General features: G+C 40.4%; 1 protein-coding gene across 2 annotated transcripts; it reads right to left on the bottom strand.

Annotated features, from left to right (window-relative positions):
• Positions 1-3,441: 3,441 nt before the first annotated feature.
• Positions 3,442-15,739, bottom strand: LOC111871563 (acyl-coenzyme A thioesterase 13). Of its 2 annotated transcripts, XM_023864765.2 has the most exons (5): positions 15,340-15,556; positions 15,077-15,248; positions 8,169-8,353; positions 4,686-4,914; positions 3,442-4,358 (listed from the first exon to the last, which is right to left on the bottom strand). In XM_023864765.2, exons 2-4 carry the CDS (start codon positions 15,158-15,160, stop codon positions 4,758-4,760), a joined length of 426 nt encoding a protein of 141 aa, XP_023720533.1. In that variant the 5' UTR covers positions 15,161-15,248; positions 15,340-15,556; the 3' UTR covers positions 3,442-4,358; positions 4,686-4,757. The 2 variants fall into 2 exon arrangements, with proteins under 2 accessions (XP_023720533.1, XP_023720534.1); XM_023864766.2 differs by lacking the exons at positions 15,077-15,248; positions 15,340-15,556 and adding an exon at positions 15,568-15,739.
• Between the last annotated feature and the right edge of the window lie 911 nt (positions 15,740-16,650).

The following is a 16,650-nucleotide window of genomic DNA, read 5'->3' as shown; positions in this document are numbered from 1 at the left end:
TGTCCAACAATTCTTCTGTTGAATATATTCACTGCTATGGGAATGTGTTTATTGAGTACTTGCCCAGCAATGGCTATGGGGAGGGGGATACACCTACAGATAGATAACACAGCAGACAGCAAGGTGATCCCATGTGTTTACTTATGTTTTTTTAAAATCGGAAGAGTAAGCTAAAAATTTCATACGAAGTCAGGACCCAAGACTAATAAGTTTGACTACAGTCCCCAGTATGTATCACAGTGTGGGGGTTAGGCACAGGGGCTGTTTATCTTTTCTTCCTTTTCAGTTTATGGATGATCATTTGAATCTTGAAGACTGTTACTGTAACTGAAGAAGTTACACAGTGTGAAATGATTGTGACCACTGAATGAGTAAGAATTTGGGCGGAGATGGTTGTACCCTACTTGAAGCGACTACCCCGGCACTTGCTGAAGGAGACTGAGGGAAACCACATGATGTGACAGGTGGCAGCTGGTACCTGCTGTATACAAGATTTCTTTAATGCTAGTGGGGTGGGACTAAGTCCCTTGTACTGCAGCCACTTCTGGCCTATTGTACCAGCCCCAGATGATAGGTGAGGTGATTATGGAGCAATTGGTGTAATGAAGATTGGCAGGGGAAACCTAAGTACTCTGAGAAAACCTGCCCGAGCTCCACTTTGTCCACCACAAATCCCACTTGACCAGACCTGGGATCGAACCCGGGCAACCGCGGTGGGAAGCCAGTGACTAACCGCCTGAGCTATGGCGCGGCCTGCTGTATACAAGTTACTGCTACACTAGCAGAACGCTTTCATTCCCATGAATGAAGAGCTGTGGACACAAGAGAATGCTGGGAAAGACACAAAGGAAATGTAATGTTTCATAATTTGCTTTCACAGGCCTCAGTTGAAAAATGAAGGCCTGCACAAATTCTGGATACCAGGTTATCATGGTACTGAAAATTTTCTTCTTCTTATATCACTAGTCGCACGTGACCCATCAAAAATAACACAGAATTGTATTCTTTTTTTTCTTTCCTGTATCCCTTTCATACTTTTGTCTCTTTTCCACCTGTCTCCCTTACTGCTTTCCTCCTTTTGTCAGTCCTGTGATCATTCCTTTCCCCCTTCCTTCCTCTCTCCCCTTCACATTAGAAGTTCTCTTCCATCAGTTGTCCATTAATCTATTGCTTTAATTCTTTATGTCCCCTTTCCTTCATGTTAACAATAGTTTCTTCATCCCTGTCTCTCATTCCTCTACTCCTTTCATACCTTTGCCTTCCCGTTCCCCAAGCCTGATTGGAATTGACTGTTATTTATATACTAATGTTTCAGTTGTCCTTTTTTTTTTTTAACAGAAACAAGCAAGTTTCTATGTATATTCTGTTTCTTTATTCTGGCTCCAAGTTTTTGGAGGTATCTCCTAGATGTATAGGAGATCAATGCAAGCTTTTCTTCATAGCAGCTTGTGGGCTGTGGGCCACAGAGATTGGAACCACTGCTGTACACTACACTTTGATTCCCTGTCTCCATTTTATGCCTAGAATGGGCATGTCTGGCAAGGAATCCTATACATGTATTAGTTTTTATGTATTTATGTAATGCTTTTGTTACAGAAGGTTGTCATTTACATCATCATGATTGTGCAGCCACTTGTGGTATGTTAATGTCTATTGTTTGTACTATTTTAATTTCCACCAGAATCTTTCATGACACAGAATGTACATACATGTATTTGGAAAGAAGCCAAAATTTCTAATAAGTATTATAAAGAACATACCATAATAAAATTATCTGAAATTTGGTAGTTAAAAAGTTAATTTCTTCACCTTTTAACCCTTTGAGTGCCAGCAGCCTATTAGACTGGCTCTACATACTACCATAAAAAATGACACAGGTAAAGGTAAAGTTTGGAGAAGTTCATGGAGGTAGACCTAGGCCCACTGGGGCTGTAGTGCCAAGGGAGGAAAAAAAAAAAAAAAGTAAAGTTTTCCCTGTGCTTAACTAATTAAGAACTACACCATGAAGGCATATGGGGAAAATGGATGTATAGACCCACATTTTCTTGGCCTTGGCACTAGTTGGAGGTGAGTGGTCAGCTTCACGTTCCAGCCGCTTTATCCCCAGGGAAGAAGCCCCTGGTACCCATTGGATCGGAGGCTGGGTGGGCCCCAGAGCTGATCTGGATGACATGGAGAATTGAAAATTCTTGCACCCAATGGGGCAAACGTTAATTAAAAATATTCGATACAGTATAGAAGCGATGGTGGAACACTACAATTAGTATGTATACAAATGACAAAAAGGCATTTTGAACTAATACAATACCACTGACTGTTCAACAAAGATAATTTACCACGAATCACAGCACACATCAGAGTTCAACTGATGTCCCAGCTACTGGATCCTGAATAGACACTGCAACATGTAGCACTGCTGCATCACAGTAATTTAAAAACCATTTCGAAGTGAGCCACTGCTTGACCAGTCAAGTGAACGACATATTGTTCCCTTTTCACCACAGTCAGCTGATTTCTTCCTGTGCAGCTAAGTCAAGAATGACATTTCCGTTGTGCCAATACCAAAAACTTCAATGATTTTAAAGGATATGTAACAAAGTGTCTGGCAGGGGCCGCGCCATAACTCAAGCGGTTAGTCGCTGGCTTTAAACCGCGGCGGCCTGGGTTCAATCCCAGGTCTGGTCAAGTGGTGGACAAAGTGGCGCTGGGGCAGGTTTTTTCCGAGTACTTCGGTTTCCCCCGCCAATCTTCATTCCACCAAATTCTTCATCATCATAATCACCCAGGGCAGGCTACAATAGGCAATCAGTGAATCCAGTTGGACTCCACCCCCCACTAAGCGAATTTAAAAAGAAGTGTCTGGCATGAAACAAAATGCCACTTTCACAGGCACAGAGCTAGAAATACTGAATTCCAACAAGATAGCCCCCCAAAAATGTTTTCACTCTTCTACTCTGAAGACGAACACAGTGGATTCCTCTTGCGACACTGGTACCTATCTACCAAACTGCATTGCGGCACATCCCGGAAGACTGTAATTTTTGATATGTGTATGGTACTTTATATGAGCTAGGGTAGTGCAGTCGGTATACTGACTGCCTATGGGCTGAATGACCGAAGGGTTGGAGTTTGAGTCCCAGTAGTTCAGAATTTTCTCTTCTCTATATTGTTCAGACTGGCTCTGGGGTCCACCAAGCTCCTATCTGATGGGTATTGGGGCTCTTCCTCTGGGGGCAAAGTGGCAGGGGCATGAAGCTGACCACTCACCTCAAGCTAATGCAGATGTCAAGAAAATGTGAATCTATACATCCACTCCCTCATACAATGGCACAGTGCTTAATTTGTGAAGCACAGGGACAACTTTACATTTTATGGTACTTAATAGGAAGTAAATTCTAAAGGGTTCTGACAATGGTGTACTCTGGAAACTGGATCTGTTTCCATCCTCAGGTGAAGGGGGTGGGTTATTCAGCGATTGAGGTTAGCTCTTTCTAAGGGACTCAACTGAGTAGGCGTCTTCCTTCCTTGCCTGAGGACAGACACAGATCCAGTTTCTGAGACATCATGTTTTCTAGTTTCTAGAATACCGGACAATGGAAAAAGTCTAAAAACCAAGTAATTCTGAGTACTTTATAGGAGTTAATTCTTAGATCCTGTCTTAAATATCAATAAAATTTACCATTACAATTACTGTATTTCAGTTCCTCACGACATATTCACCGTGTGTCATGTCTGTGTTCAAACTGCTTTGCACCTGCAGGTATAATTGTAACGACTGCTGTCTGAACTACATGATTTGGGGAGTGGGATGTAGTTTACACTTTCAGTATCTACACAACATATATCATCAGAGGGTAGGTGGATGATGAATTAAAAATGTTTTGGAAGGAATGGCCTCATCTGGCATTTGTCCAACCATGGAAGAGCATAATCAGGATAGGCAGTGTCCCAGCCAAGATTCAAACTGAGTACCTCTGCAATACAATCCTGCTGCTAGACCAATCTGCTCAGTAAAAAGATAATGGAGGAAAAGTCTGATAGAAGGATCCTCATACATTCTGTCTCCTACATGACAATGGGGAACCAACTGCTGAGATGTTTCAAGAGGATGGAGAATACAACACAATGGACATTCTTTTTATGTTTCATTTAACAGTACTATCAGTAGCTTGGTCTGTACAGCATTAAACAGGCATGCAGTGGCTGTTGACTAGACTACTGTAATGGCATACACAGTAGTCCTGCTGGTTGTGCATTCTTTTTCTCGGTGCTAATGCCACCACATTACATCTCAATTCAAATCCAGCTGGCAGCACCACAGTCCACAGATTCAACACCCCACACTATGATGATGAAGTCTGTAAATAACGAAATGGAAAGAAGTCAAAGGAAGCAGTCATGGCTAATCTGAAGTGCTATGCTGGCATTTGTGTGGAAGGACTGGGGAAAGAATGCATGTTAAAGGTCAATTATTATGGCCAGACTCTATTGGCTGAGGATAATATCCAGTGGGAGGCTTTTATCGTAGCAATGATGACACTTCAGGACTTGAATTAGTCAGTCCCACAGACTCCACAGGATATTAAAGGTTGACTATCTGTCTCATATAAATACCATCAGAAGGAAAACTCAAAGCAACAAAACAAGAGGGATGATATATTATTTAAATGCTATCCATATATTACCATGTGCCTGAAAATATATACAGTAGCATCCAGTGAACTCAGAAAGGCTACTGACTGCACTGATTGGAAGATCTAGCTTCCAATAAACTTGGTGTGTGAGCCCCTTGCGACTAGTTCCCCTGTCTGTTTTTTTGTGATTTCCACACTGAGGAAAGCCAATCTCCTGCCAGCTTTCAAGGTGCTGCAATCGATCACTATCGTTTCCCCATCTGCGACTGCCTTCATGTACCTGCAAAGTTTTTAAGGAATTCATTACATGGTTTAATATTACATTAAAATATATACTGTGACATGCAGACCCATTTGCTAAGGGACAACTCAGTAAATAAGCCCACAACAATAGAACTGGTGTCGCAAGAGGTGTTTTTTGTGTGGGTTCACATATATCCATTACTAGGCAATGGATGTTTTTTCTGTGCTGTTGACTGACCTGAGGCTATATAGTTAGTTAGTTATTGGAGAGGGTGGGTTTCCCCATGCACTTAGACCAGTACTGGTCCATTGTGCTTCCCTCTATGATATTCTACCAGTCTCTATACCCTACCGATATTGGTGTGTACCATCAGTCCCGACCGAGCCAGCGAGTTCGGCCCCCACTAGCTTGGCGGTATCTATAATGCTTCCCCCATCTATCAGAGGATCAGAGACTACTGTTGGGCGGGAAACATCCTTGAATTTGGCTCAGTGACCTCCTTTGGAGATACGAGGTTCTTTTATGTGCCGTAAAGCTATGACATGGGATACACGGCTTAAAGTCCCTCCCAGAGGACTTGTTCCCTGAATTTTTCCGCCCTTAAAAATTCGACGACCTCCGCCGGGTCTGAACCCGCATACCACGAGTCATGTGGTGGGAACGTTACCTCTAGACCACGGAGGCCGCTTGAGGCTATATAACAAAAAGACAACAATAACAGAGAGTTCAGTTGGAAGTTGGAACAGTTCCCATGGAATGTCCATTTGGAAGAAGACAGTGCGTCAGTGATTTGTGAACTGTTGTAACCAGTTGTATAAAGGTACAATAAATTCGATCATCAAATCCAAAACCGTTCTTATTAGTCAAGCAAACCCCGGACAATAACAATACAAATTTTATAAAATGAAAAAATCTAAGAAAAATGTATACAGAGAATTTTGGAACCAAGTGCCTTTTATGATGCCCCCATAAATAAAGTCCTACATTTCATTCGAAGTGTAGGATTAATAAAGGTTTAATCCAAAGGGGACGCACAATAGATCATTGAAGGTCGCAGTGCGAGGGCTGGTTTTTATGGCTCACCCCTCATACTCATACAGAGAATTTGTAAAGTTGGAATATTTCATCCATGACATTATATTGTTCTGAACTGGTAATTTAAGGATATCTTGAAAGAGGATTAGAAGGGTGGAACAGGTAGCATGCACAGTAGCGCAATGTTCCCTCTAGCAGCATGTGGTGTTGTCTTCACTTGTGTCACTTTGAATATCTCTACTAATCTCTCCTGCTCTGTTTTACATTTCTATAAGACACTGAACATTAAATAATAACTCATAATACATATGACACAGAGGACATATTTTATGTCTTTTATGTTACGTGATGGTTTGTAGACTGGCGCTGAGCAACTACAGTGGCATGTGTAGGCATGGTCTGTCTTGAGGAGATATTTCATTTTTTTCATTTAATTTATTCTTTAAATTCAATAAATCCTTTGTGGCGAGGCCTAGGATGTTGAACAAGTCACAATGAAATCAAAACATACACAAGAACAGTTCATAAAATAGAACTCAGTCACATACAAAACAATCATAAAATGAAATTATACATAGTGATAATCAAAACACAAAAAGTGGAAACTGTTCAAGTTAAAATCGATTTAATTACAACCCATAAAAGTTTATGCATTTCACGAGATTTCAATATACACAACATACACAAGAACAGTTCATAAAATAGAACTCAGTCACATACAGAGCAGTCATAAAACGAAATTATACACAGTGATAATGAAACCACAAAGAAGTGGAAATTGTTCAAGTTAAAATCGCTTAAATTACAACCCATAGAAGCTTACACAACACAACCATAACATATACATTTCACAAGACTTCAATATTAAAATATACTAAAAGTTCAATTCACAAATACAAACATAAAATATGTTAATTACATATATTTATTCATTCATAAAATAAAAGGAATGATGATACAAAAACCTCTTTAGTGCTGATTTAAAACTTTTCTCCTCATTAACCAACATTTGTATTGACTGAGGGAGACAAATACTTTTATACCCTGTTATATAGGGTCCCTTTTTATATTTTGTCAGATTCATGGGAGGCATATGTATAGCTTTGTGAACTCTAGTTTTGTATTCATGTATCTCACCATTAATAAGAAACAAGTTTTTATTATTCACTATAAATAAAAATAATGAGTATATATACTGTGAGTATAGTGTCTTTATTCCCATCATCTTGAAAATCTTCCTGCATGACTCTAGGTTTAGTGTTGGTTATGATTCTAACAATTCTTTTCTGCATTATGAATACTTTATGTACATTGGTTGCACTACCCCAGAATATTAATCCATAGCTGATAACAGAATTGGCTAAGGCGAAATAACTCAACTTTAATGCTTCCATTGATACTATATGTCCTATATATTTCTCAGTGCATAACAAGCTGAGGCCATTTTATTAACAATCTGTTCTATTTGGCCTTTCCAGGATAATAAGTATCATCAATACATAATCCAAGAAATTTAGTTTTGGGTAGGATAGCAATGCCCTCCTGTTCACGACAATGTGAGTTGGGCTCTTACTGCCTTTCCTTGAACAAAATTTCAAATACTGAGTTTTCTTAAGATTCAAAGTAGACTGGAACTAAACCATGTGTGCATTTTCTTGACGGTTCGATTAAGATTTATTTCAAAATTTGAATTATTTATATCTGTAATTATTATACTCGTGTCATCCGCATACAAAACCATATATTTATCTTTGTTCAGTATTTTATATAAAGTAAAAAGAACAAGGGGCCAAGAATAGAGCCTTGTGGGACTCCACATTCAATCCTCTCCCAATTAGATATGGCTGGCATGTTGAAGTGATGACCTAGGCCAACATTTGTTGACCGCTAGTGATGATGACAAAGTTGTACATAACTGACAGAGGTATATTACTGCCATGTAAATGTGGGAAAAACTGAGTATACTTTTTGACCAAGAAGTTATTCAGTTCGAGAAAAGCATGCAGAAATGACCACTTTGATGTACCTTTCCTGCATTCACTTGGAGGAATTCAGTAGAACTATGAACAACCTTGTCCTGCTTATGAGAGTCAACTGGCCCACTTATTTGATATGATGGATGGTTATCAGACTGTTCTGAACACAATTATGAAGAGGTAAGATCCAAGTGCTTTTTATCCGTTGATGTTTCACACCCACAGGAATCTAAGAGACGTTAATTTTTGGATCCTGATGGATGCTTTCACAAGACTTACGAGACATGCAGATCCACTGTCACACCTGGGACCCCTACTTTGTGTGTGAGTAGACCCATTGTTGATAACGTATCAACCAGTGTTGCTGTCATTCCTCCATGTAGAGTAGCTATCTTGTTCTTGTGCTCAGGTCCGACCACCAGTTCAGCATGGCAGTTCCCATCACCTGCACTGATGATTTTCACCTGCAACACACATCAAAACATAAACAGCTGTTGGGACAAGAAGGTGACACTTTCAGCTTAGCATTCTGACACAACAGGAAGCACCCCAGCCCCAATTACCTATTAAAGAGGAGGTTAGATAAGTTATATATTCTGCACACAACACACATTCTAACTCCAGGGAAAATAAGCATGTTTTCCTCAGATTATGGTGTCATGTGTTCTGTAGTTAGTAGATAGGTACGAATGCTGTGTAGGAGCCTTCTAGCCCCATTTGGAGAATAGAAAAAACTCTGGTACTAACATATGAACTTCATTAATGTTCAATCCAGGAACACTTTAATTTTGGTATCCACTGACATAAGAATGGGAGGCAGGACAGCTCAGTCAGTATACCGACGGGCCATGAACTCAACAGCCCTGGCTCAATTTCCAGCAAAAAAAAAAAGAGGTAACTATTCCTGTGNCTGTAACAGGCTGTGGATGCCCATAGGGTTGTGAGATGTTGAGGCTCCCACATTTTCTAGACAATCAGATCATAGGTGGGGGTGAGGTTGTCAGCCTTACATGTTGGCTGCCCTTTACCTCCAGGGAGATCCCTGACACTCATTTCTGTTACAGGCTGAGTCAATCCCAGGGTCATAGTGAAGCTGGAAGGATTAGGTCAATTGAAAAATCCAATGACCTCATCGGGAATTGAACCTGTGACCTTCTGGCTTGTAGCACTGTGCCTCAACCAACTACACTACTGTGTGCTCCTCAATTCCTGGCAGGGGAAGATTTTTCTCTTCTTCACAGTGTCCACACTGGCCTTTAGGCTCACCCAGCCTTCTATCCAGTGGGAACCAGGAGCGATATCTCCGAGGGTAAAGTGGCCGGGCTGTAAATCAAATCACCAACCTCCATCTTGTGCAGAGGTCAAGTATGGTGGAGCTATACTTCCACTCCCCCATATGTCTTCATGGCATAATGCTTAATTAATGAAGCAGAGGGCCAGGTTTACTTTTTTTTTTCTTTACCTTTACTGACAAAAGAACCTCAAAACGCCTATGTTTTCCTGTTTTAAAAACTTACTTCAAACTAATAAAATTTAAACCAGGTACTGAATTGATTTGGGATTCTCGCAGTGACAACTGTGCCTGCATCTTGTGGCCTTACTCTGTCACTATGAAGGAGCAGCTTGTTCCCTCAAAACAGGCTTATACCAGACTATATGGTGTCATATCCCAGGAGGCAGTACTCTTTAGTACCAATTAACTTGTCCAACATTGCAATTTCCATTCAATTTTGAAGATAACCTTCCAAATAAAATGTGTATATATATATTGTGGCATGTAGACCAGTTCCTAAGCAATAACTGTGAAAACAGCAACTATACAACGGCCACTGCTATCTAATGGCTCCGCAAACAAGTATGTTTCAATGGCAATGAGAGAACAGAGCAATAACAGAAGACACACTCCCTACACTGTCTGTGTTGAGGTGTTAGAACCAGTTAAATTTTAAATTTTTTTTAAATTCACTTAGTGGGGGGTGGAGTCCAGCTGGGTCCACTCGGCATGGCGGCCACTGATTGGCCTATTGTAGCCTACCCCGGGTGATTATAATGGCGAATTTGGTGGAATGAAGATTGGCAAGGGAAACCGAAGTACTCGGAGAAAACCTGCCCCAGTGCCACTTTGTCCACCACAAATCCCACTTGACCAGACCCGGGACCGAAACCTGGGCTGTTGCGGTGGAAAGCCAGCAACTAATCGCTTGAGCTATTTCACGGCCTGTTAGCACCAGTTGCAGCTTCCTCAAGACAGCCTGGCCTACTGACTGTCAGTTGTAATGTGACTTTGACTTCAGTTTCAGTTACAGAATGGCTAGGGTTCAGCCGTTGTGAGCTGCTGCTGTTAGAAGCTGGTAGCTGAGGCATGGGGATAGTTTGGGAACCGAGAGGAGAGGGAACGTCTGCCATTGGAAGCCACTAGCAAGCAACGGCAGTGAAGACATGACTGTGGACACATGAGGAAGAGAGATTGTGCACTGATACTGTTCTTAGATTATCTGACTCCTTCGAGCAGAGCCCTTCTTGAGAAGCCAACAGTTGCCCAACTAAGCAAGAAATTCCCTACCTTTTATGGAACTGGAAGCTTCATTATCATGTTCACAAGGGCCTGCTGCTGGGCCCACATCGTGAGCTTAATCACTCCAGTCTACATCTTCACACCCTTCTTCTTTAAGTTCCACTTTAATTGTTAATTCTCTTTCTACTGCCTTCATGAACCTGACCTATGGACACTCCCCACTGCTAAAAAACTGTCCTTTTAAGAGCCAACTGACTCCTACTGGTTAGATAGACTTGAAAGGATTGTGACGATGGTGTATACTGTACTTCTTTTGGACTTCATCCATCGTCTGGTATGTCTTTTGTCTTTTACATACCAGACGATGGATGAAGTCCAAAATAAGCCAAAAGATCCTACTGCTTAGTTCATAGCTCTGCCCATGGAACTCTTGCCTCTAAAGCTGTATCTCTTTGCTCCACACTGCTTACTCTTGTACCCTGAAGATGGATGCAGCAAGATTCTCCAAAAAGTTATTACCTACCTACCAACCTATGTGAGGCCTCTTCACTTCAAATGTGTGTGTGTTTCTCAGCCATTACAAATTAGTTCTCAATTACCAGTTCTGAAATTTCTCATTCAACTGATATCCTTGGGTAACGGGCAACACCCGCAGCCAAAAAGGGAACACACATCACGAGACACGATATACACGGAGTGTAAGAGTAACGACTCCCATAGCGGAGGAATCATGCATGGGTTTGAATTGGGACACATAAGATGAATAATCTTATCAAGTTTTTACTGTATAAAAATTTATTATAGTTGACGAATACTTTTTAAATATTTTACAATGACATATAATTGCAAGCAGTGCAATAGATTAGCATAAATGAAGCACCTGATGATGGCACTATGTTGCTGAAACATGTCGTGAAGTAACGGGTGAAACTGAGTGCACTACAAGACAGACACTGCATACATATCATGGACGTTCATTACCATGTTCACAAGAGCCCTCCACTGGTCCCTATCCTGAGCCAGAACAATTCAGTACATACCAGTGTCACCTCTCTAAGACCCATTTTAATATTATCCATCCACCTATGTCTTGGTCTTCCCAGTGGTCTCTTTCCTTCTGGCTTTCCCACTAATATCCTATATGCATGCCTCTTTTCCCAATTTGTACTACATGTCCTGCCCATCTTATCCCCCTTAACTTGATCATTCTAATTATACTTGGTAAATTGTACAAGTTATGAAGCTCCTCATTATGCAGCTTTCTCCAACCTCCTGTCACTTCATCTCTCTTTGGCCCATATATTCTCATCACCCTGTTCTCAAACGCTCTCAGTCTATGTTCCCCCCTTAATGTCAGAGACTAAGTTTCACACCCATACAGTATAGACAAAATCACAGTTTCGTATATTCCAAGTTTTATGTTTTTAGACAGAAGATGAGAAGGCAAAAGCTTGTGGACTGAATGGTAGCAAGTACAGGGGGTTTCAAAACGAGCTTTACAACTTTGAAAGCTTATATAAATTTATACAGAGGACATACACTAGGTTTTGAACTGTCATGATATAGCAAAACACACTGAGTTTCATGCACATGTTACTGTAGTACCCAATACTGCCACCGCGAGTGCTCCTGCAGTTGAAATCAAGATGGTAACTTTCACAGGTGCAGAGCGTGCTTGTGTGTTTTGGTTCGAAGAACGAAGTGTGGTACACAAGTTCAAAGGAAATTTTGCACTCAGTACCGCAAGGAACCTCTCAGTAGGCCTACAATTTACTCTTGGCACAAGAATTTTGTTCAGACCGGATGTTCTGTGCGCCATACCAAGCCACCTGGTTGGCCACGTGTTTCTGATGCTACAGTGAAACAGATTGGGGAGAGCAAAGTAAAAAAGCAGTGGCAATAAAACATCTCCTTGTTTTAGACCTCTTCAATGCCTACAACTTCTATGTGAAATATCTGTTCTATGTGGTAAACATTCAACAAATCCAAGAACAAATAATTTCTGAATGTCCAATGTGATATTCTAATGCAAAGTCAAAAAGCAGTGGAAATAAAGCATCTCCTTGTTTTAGACGTCTTCAATGCCTACAACTTCTATTTGAAATATCTGTTCTATGTGGTAAACATTCAACAAATTCAAGAACAAATAATTTCTGAATGTCTAATGTGATATCTGTAGTCTGATTTGTGTCGGCAGTTAATGGATATTAATACAAATAAAAATACTCCCATGGTTGTGATCTTTTGGTAAGTGCAACTGTGTAGTTTGGTAGACGAATACCGAAGTCCTTCCCTACTCTTACATCTGACAAAGTTAGAACTTTGAGCAGCAGATTCTTCTGAGACGTCAACAGTCAGGAACAACAGGTGGTTTGAACACTGAAGTCCCATTTTCCAGGAAACGTCAACATGCTGCTGCTTTCATCTGCCCCTACACCAGAAATCAACTCCATCACAGCAGGGAGCAGCAAGGTCTAACAGATATGGCTTTGACTTCATTTCAAAAGGAAGAGAATTTGGTTGCCAAAAGCTTTAAGATTTCAAATGATTTGCTATTCACCAGATTATAAACCATGGTACAATCTGTTCTTGTACAAAAATACAAATATCAATTTGGTAGTTTGATAAAATTATAGTAAATACTGCAGATGTCAATTCTGTAACAATTCCAAACAATACACTACCATCCTATCTTCTAGAATAACTTACTGAATATAATTCTGCATGTACATTGCTTAAATACAGCTTATTCCAGTTTCAGTTCAATTCCAGCCATTTAACTATAGATAAAAACTGAGCAGTTCTAAGTAAAGTTGTCTCTGTGCTTAATTAAGTACCATGACATGAAGATGTGGGGGAATGGAGCTATAGCTACACCATGCTTGACCTTGGCATGAGATACAGGTCAGGGTCAGAGCCGATCTGGATACTATGGAGTAGAGAAAAAAAAACCCTTGGCCCTGCTGCAAATCAAATCCTGTTCATCCAGTCAGTAGCCCCACACTATATGGACTGAGCTATGCAGTTCCAATTGAGTCCTATCTTCTGGGACACAATTCATAGCTCTGCTTGCTATCTGCTTCATGTTGGTTTCTTACTTGGCTTATTCATCGACTGTGAGGATGGAGGTGACATGTTTCTCATATTACTGGTTGACTTTCAACTGACTAAATGGCATTATATACAATACAAAAAGATTCTCCATAAAAGACACTGTGAGAACCTAGAATCCTACAATCTTACTTATTATCACAAAACATGAATTAGGCCTGAGCACATTTGTACTGCCATGCATCTAGGACATGTGATCCATAAAACAGTTGATGGTCACAGACTAGTAATTATTTTAATAACTACTGCATGGTTTGTGACTCACACATCAAACAGTTAGTGTGCGCCAGGATGTGCAAAATGTACCTACACCTCTCCACTCAAGTCAATAAAAAATCAACATTTACTGCTGTTTCTGAAGAATCTTCTGTCACACTTCAGCATCTACATCAACCTATTAAGCTCTCACTGTCGAAAACAGATATATTTTTACACGCTGCTTGGACATTAATCAGTAACAATGCAATGTCAAAATTTCAATGGTAGTAATACTCCCAGTGTACACTAATCTGCTCTCCTATCTCTATGTATATATTTAAACCATTCCTGCTTTCCTTTAACTGGCCCTGTGTAGCTGAAAGAACAGGAAATAGTTCATAGGGTGACTTCTCTCTTCACATAATCAAAGCCCTTCATGTACATTGGTGATTGAATTTTTTAATCCCTAACAATGGCAGCATAACTGTCTGATTCTATTGGGGGTGGGGGTGTTAATGCAGTCAATGTAGGCAGCAAACGTCTAACTTCAAGAGAAAATAAACATAGGAACACTAACTTGGCTGCCTTTTCATCAAATGTCTGTATCTGTTCTCATACCGGCATGCTCACTTCTGCTTGTATTCTATATACGTATTTCTATTAAATTTTGACTCAACAAGATTGTATTCCATGTTCTGAGTATTATGTCCTATGTTTCTATGTGGGTTTGGCTTGGGTCCAATATTTTTAAGTTTCTCCTTGCTCATAGGTTCCACAGCCAATAAGGCAAGATGATAATACTAATCCAACAGCACAACATTCAACACAGCACTTCACACATTTTCCGCTTCTCCCTAAATTTTGTATTCCAACTTCTTACTATGCTTATGCTGTTCCATTTCATGCCTGTTAGTATAATTTCCTTATGATTAACACTGATGATAAATTCTGCATATAAAATTTCTGTAGTCAGCTCAGCTCAGTTCAGTTCAAACCTTTTCACATTCCTTGCACATCTGCACATTTCTCAAAGTGACATCAAATTCCTCTCCCACACAAAATAACTAAAGTGATGGTATATTTTAAGAAATAAAAAGTCTAATTTCATTGGAGGGGGGGGGGTTAAAATTTAATCTTCAATTCTGAGCATTGTTTCAATGTGTTGTTCTCAAAACGCATGTCATTATTACGTTTTAAAACCGAAGTGCACAGGAAGGAGTTCAAAGTGCTTTGAACTACTACGGTCAATTTATTATGCTACTCCCAAAATCTGGAATGTGGGGTATTTTGGTGCAACGTTACAATCTTACAATACATAAAACAATTTTAATCCAAGTAGTTCAGCTACCAACCCTTATTCTACCTTATCTAATACTCTATCGAAGCCTTTGGAAGAAACCATTGCTTTGAATACACTCTGCACCGCTTTCAACGAACTGCTCGCCATTTTACAGTCGAATACACAGGTTGCGTAACGTACACCCCCGCCCCCGGCCGTTCATGATATTCGGTTTCTTTCGTCCTCCAACCACCAACTGAAAAGAGAGCCGTATTTGTAGCGTTTGTAGCTAAGCTCGCTAAGCTAGTCGTGAACCGTGAATTTCTGCAGGAAAAGAGTTCAGGTACCTGTTAATAAGCAGACAAATACAATAAAACTGCTTATTGTGCGAGTAGTTACTCCACTTCCTTCCAGTTTTAAGCCTTATTCACACAGCACGCCGTGCCGAAACGAACGGAATCCGTGAGGAAAGCAAACATATTAGTTCACACAGCGGTAGTTATGAAGAGTTCTATCTTCTAGGATACAACGGCCGACGTTTCGGAGGAAGATGTCTTCAGAGCTCTGCTTGCTACCTGCTTCATGTTGGTTTCTTCCTTGGCTTGTTCTTCGACCCTGAAAATGGAGGCGATTTCTTACTCCAAAACTTCGGTTGACGTTCAACCGCTTCCAACGGACTACACGACCGTACACGACGTTATGCCCCTTGGAACACCTTGGAACATTCCCCGGCCCCGGAAACTGTTCGTTACTTTTGGGCAACATGATCGCGGTGACGTCATGTGGCATTACTCCTACCATCTCTACGCGGACGTACCCTAACTAAGTGAGAAATGGCCACCAACACCGAGAGCTTGATCAATAAAATAGAATGCTACCATACCATCCTATGCGTTCTCCCCTCCCCCCCTGAAACCCTCTTCCACCGACGAAACCACTAGTTCACATGAATAGCAATAAATAATTTTGCAACCATATCTCTTGGGTTGCAGAGATTCTTGCTCCGTTGTTTTTTTTCTTTTTCTGGTTGGGGTTCAATATCACTTCCCTCGTATCCGTTCCAAAGGATACGAGTGAAGTGATATTGTACCACATCCAGAAAAAGAAAAAACAGAACGGAATAGGAATCTCTGCAGCACAAAGGGTCAGCGTTGCAAAGTCAGAAAGTTTCTCCCCAGTGCCTGTAAGGTCATAACATTTCATTCGTACGAATCCAACATCACCTTACCCAAATGCACTGGACATTGAGAACTATAACATACATAGAATACTTGTGTTTAGGAAAGCTGAAGGTGGGGAAAGAAAATTCTGTTTTCGTCAGACATACTTCTATTTAACCTCACACCTTTGGTAAAAACTTACACTTGAAAGCCACAGAGAACATAGTTTTTTGGTTACATTAAAGCATTATAAATCATATATGGCAAGCAGTAGTACTGACGTTTCCATTTATTATTTTCATTATGACGACATTCAGTACTGGACACGATTACATGGCAAAATTACAACTTATCTTACAGAATTACAATACTGAAATCTATATGGGAAAGAGTAACATACCTTACAGAATACTGGAAATCTAATATTCATCTTTCATTTCAGTAATGCAGAGGATACGCAAATTAATATATCTTACAGAATACTGGAAACATGGTATT

The sequence above is a fragment of the Cryptotermes secundus genome, unplaced genomic scaffold (genome assembly GCF_002891405.2).
Source record: "Cryptotermes secundus unplaced genomic scaffold, Csec_1.0 scaffold1373, whole genome shotgun sequence".
Taxonomy (NCBI): Eukaryota; Metazoa; Arthropoda; class Insecta; order Blattodea; family Kalotermitidae; genus Cryptotermes; species Cryptotermes secundus.
Note: the sequence above shows the minus strand (reverse complement) of the source record. Positions and strands in the feature narration are given on the sequence as shown.

Coding starts and splice junctions, on each gene's coding strand:
- LOC111871563 (XM_023864765.2), bottom strand. CDS start 15,160: ATGGCGAGCAGTTCGTTGAAAGCGGTGCAGAGTGTATTCAAAGCAATG. Junction 8,354..15,076: donor TCGATAGAGTATTAGATAAG/GTAGAATAAGGG, acceptor TGTGTGTTGCAG/GTGAAAATCATCAGTGCAGG. Junction 4,915..8,168: donor ACAGTGGATCTGCATGTCTC/GTAAGTCTTGTG, acceptor AAAACTTTGCAG/GTACATGAAGGCAGTCGCAG.